The following is a 4,358-nucleotide window of genomic DNA, read 5'->3' as shown; positions in this document are numbered from 1 at the left end:
TTTTTTTTGTTAAAGTTTTTATAGTTTACATAGGAAATATTTATTTTAATGTTGTTATTGTTCTTAAAATATTTGATCTTTCTTTGTTTCCTTTCCTCACTGGGCTGTTTTCCTGGTTGGGGCTCCTGGGCTTGTAAAATCATGCTTTTCCAACTGGGGTTGTAGCTTAGCAAGTAATAATAATAATAATAATAATAATAATAATAATAATAATAATAATAATAATAATACAAATTTTTATAAAACTTCACATCCGCTTAATAATTTTTATATTAATATAACTTTAGCAAGGTCACATAATTTAGAATATCACTTGGAACAAGTTAGATAATGAGCCGCTTGATTAAAGCACCAATTAAAAATATTAATCGCAATGAATCAGAACTCCATTATGGTGTAATCCCAGATAATGGCATAAAAGGTCAAATCAAATATGCCGCAGATTTCACATGCAGAGATATTGCAAAAATAATTTCCAGCGATGTTGGCTAGATTCGACGTACAATGAAATAAATTAAATTTTATTGGAATATTATAACTTCACAGGCATTGCATGAACGCAAATTACAAATATTGATTTACAAAGTTACAAGTCATATTTTATTGATATTTACTATGGTGATCGTTTTCCTCATTAAACGACTAATATCTTGATGATATTGATAACATTAATTGAATAAAGGCAAAGACTACTGATCATGGATGTTTTGGGCTATTGGAAATGTCCCTGATTGGCGTTCTGCTGGACTGGGGTTCGAATCACGCTCATGATCGATAGTTTCATGTAGTGTCTGCATCCTCATGACCATTGTGAGCTAAGGATGGGGGGTTTTTGGGGGAACCTTTAGGTCTACCTGGCGAGTCATCAGCAGCCTGATCCTAGCTTGGGCAATGATCATTATATAGTCCATTTCTTTTAGCGATGCATATTTGCACAGACTCGCAGCGGTGCCCTTTTAGCTCGGAAAAGTTTCCGGATCGCTGATTGGTTGGACAAGATAATTCTAACCAATCAGCGATCAGGAAACTTTTCCGAGCTAAAAGGGCACCGCCGCGAGTCGGTACAAATATGCATCGCTAAAAGAAATGGACTATGGATATATGGGCAGTCTCTGGGGCATTGTCCTGCTAGGGCATTATTACTGTCCCTTGCCTCTGCAATTCATGAGTGACCTTTAAAATATCAAGACTTTTGCCTTTATTACGTAACCAGCGTAATCTTTATAAGGTTACCAGTATTAATACAATTGACCGAATGCAATCTAAATGTTATTAATTCTGGATTACAAAAAACAATAAGTTTTATAATATCCTTATCAGAGGTGGAAGGAACGAGTAATCTCATCTTTAAAAATCAATGAAGATTGGCTTAAACTTGCAACAGGCAACATAAGGCTGGTGTGTGTGACAAGGGGTAACAAAGACCGAATAGTAAAAGACAGGAGCAAGTTGTTTATCGTTTTTCTTTAGGCCGGGACTAAAAGCGGAGACTGTGTTATAATTGAAAGAAATATAAAATTGACACTAAATCTAACAGGAGGGTCAATGAATCCGAAGGGTAAAACGATCATGTTTCTAAGGGATGTTACTAGTGGAGTTGCAGACAAACGCACAGTAAATATGAGACAAGAATAAACATTTACACCGTTGCTACGCAGCGTACAGGATAGTTGTTAAATTCTATATGCGCAGTGGAACATACGCATTACATAAGAATGAGATATAAATCTTCCCCCATATGGTAGATTCAATAATCATTTTAGACGCTTATGTCTTTCTTTCCCACTAAATAGTTACTGCGCAAAAAAAAAAAAAATAAATAAATAAAAAAAAAAAAGAATGTGGGTCTTTTTAATTACCATACTCTCTAAATAAGGAACAAGAAAAAAAAAATGTTTTTGATAATGGTCAGCAACAACAAGGACATTCATTGACCCCAGAGAAGTGTTGTCATTCATAGCAGCACATCTTAGCTCATTTGGATGTCAAACAACCCCTCGTTCTACAATAATCTCGATATATTACGCGAGACAGTCACAACCTCTCTCTCTTCTATGTGACGGCGAAGGACGCATTCCTAATTACTACGCTAAACTGTTTCCAAGTACCTTGTTTACAGAGAGAGAGAGAGAGAGAGAGAGAGAGAGAGAGAGAGAGAGAGAGAGAGAGAGAGAGAGAGAGTCAATGACCTATCCCTTACCAAGTTATACAAACGGGTACATGGGGGTTCCGTTCTTGCCTACTTATTTGACTGTCCTTCCCCTTATCACCTTGATTAACTGGAGATTGCTACGGAGGGGACTTGACTCACACTGAGTGATGTGATTCCTTTTACAAAGTTGCATGAAGAATAACTAAACTGGCAATTAACATTTCATAAACTAACGCAAGCAATTTCAAAATCATAAACTAACACAAGCAATTTTAAAATCATAAACTAACACAAGCAATTTCAAAATCATAAACTAACACAAGTAATTTCAAAATCAAAAACTAACACAAGCAATTTCAAAATCATAAACTAACACAAGCAATTTCAAAATCAAACGCGATATTAAAAGATTGAATTTTCAAAATCTGTGAAAAGTTATTCCTCTGGCTATAGGGTAAAAGTTTGAAATTTTAACAATTCATAAACTAACGCAAGCAATTTCAAAATCAAACGCGAAATTAAAAGATTGAATTTTCAAAATCTGTGAAAAGTTATTCCTCTTGCTATAGGGTAAAAGTTTGAAATTAAATCAAGACTATGAGAAATAAATATCGGAAACGGATAATCATGGCTATGCTGTCGAAAATCCATTAATGGGGGAGTTTCGGATAATTACTTTAAGAAAAAATTAAAAATAAACATACATTTTCCTTATACTTTACACATTGGGCAGAAAAAATGTCTTAAATAACGGAAGAAATTATCAATAACAGCAATAAATACCATGATTGAAAAACCATCGGATTCATTTCATATATTCAGTATAAGAATGAAAATAAATTTTATGAATAAAACAAACAGGGGGACAATACAATACGAACCCAATCGTCATTTCTAAGCAGGTTAGACGCAAGGAGGTCGGTTACGCTATTAGCATACGCATATTTTCTATCCGTAATGGATATATTCATGTGCGTAACACATGCGTATTAGGACCATGTACCCGAGGGCGAGTCTTATTCTAGTAAACAATTTTGCGTATCTATAATTGTGTGTCTGTGCTGGTACAACTATAAAAAAAAATTACTAAATCTATCATCAACAGATTGGTAATAACAAAGGTTTTACAAAATTATATTTTTGAAATGGAAATCTCCGAAACATGTTTTTATCTCAACCGTGTTTAAAATAACACGTAGTTAATTAAACGTTCGCGCAAACACATTCAACATACACTATTTTAATAAAAAAAAAAAAAAGTGAAAAAAAGTGAAAATCCTCACCTACACACAAACAATCTGCACACACACACAGCAAATGTTTTGGCTAAAAGAAAACAAAAATCTGACCACCATTTACTTTGAAGTGCGACCCATAAGTCTGGCCGCGAAGAAACCCAGTCGCCCATTAAAGTCTCAGACCCCATTAACCCGGCTGTTTTTCTTCTTGAACCTTCCAAACCCCAAATCAGGAGCTGAACCTCGTACCCTCACGAACAGTTCCTTAAACTCGACGGCGATAATCGAAAGGAAGCGGATTTAACATTGAAAATAGTATACCATTTATTACGGAGTATCATTTAATGAACCGTTTTCCTATCTCTTTGTCTATCTATCTATGGGAGGCTATTATTTACTGCACCGTTTTCTTTAAATTTACCTATTCTGTATAATGGATATTTTTTTTTATTAATTGAAGATTATAGTTAATTATGAGACGTTTCTTAATAGATTCTCATCAAAGTTTAATTAACTTGTAAAACGTTGTTTATACAAGAAAATATTAAATGGCTTCTCACCCTACTACTACTACTACTACTACTACTACTACTACTACTACTACTACTATTTCGGCTGTAATAATTTGATTTCCATCATAGCTGACCTTATCAGATGATTTTCAAAGCAATTACATATTAAACATGTAGGCAAATATCTGTACGATGTTAATGACTCATATAACATGAACTGTTGAATTCAGGAGCCTCGATGTAACCCATTACAGAGTTACACCTAATTGGCCACTGCTGCAGTGACTGATTTATATCTAAAACTGACGTAATATTTTGTGATGATTCAACTTCGATAGTTAAGAGCTGTACAGTTTAAAAATAGTATGACCACTAAGCTGTAATAGTTATTATTATTACTATCATTGCCATAAAATTACTTCGATAGTCCAGCATAAGTGGTTCAGGAAACATGTG

General features: G+C 34.1%; 1 protein-coding gene across 1 annotated transcript in view; it reads right to left on the bottom strand.

Annotated features, from left to right (window-relative positions):
• The window catches only part of LOC137630053 (uro-adherence factor A-like), a 38,751-nt gene extending 35,628 nt beyond the window's left edge, over positions 1–3,123 (bottom strand). Inside the window, exon 1 of the mRNA XM_068361543.1 lies at positions 3,034–3,123. Within this exon, the coding sequence (XP_068217644.1) occupies positions 3,034–3,123 (90 nt within the window). The remainder of the gene's footprint in view (positions 1–3,033) is intronic.
• Positions 3,124–4,358: the final 1,235 nt, after the last annotated feature.

This window comes from Palaemon carinicauda, chromosome 38 (genome assembly GCF_036898095.1).
Source record: "Palaemon carinicauda isolate YSFRI2023 chromosome 38, ASM3689809v2, whole genome shotgun sequence".
Classification (NCBI taxonomy): Eukaryota; Metazoa; Arthropoda; class Malacostraca; order Decapoda; family Palaemonidae; genus Palaemon; species Palaemon carinicauda.
The sequence above is the reverse complement of the archived record's forward strand: the minus strand, read 5'-3'. Positions and strand labels throughout refer to the sequence as shown.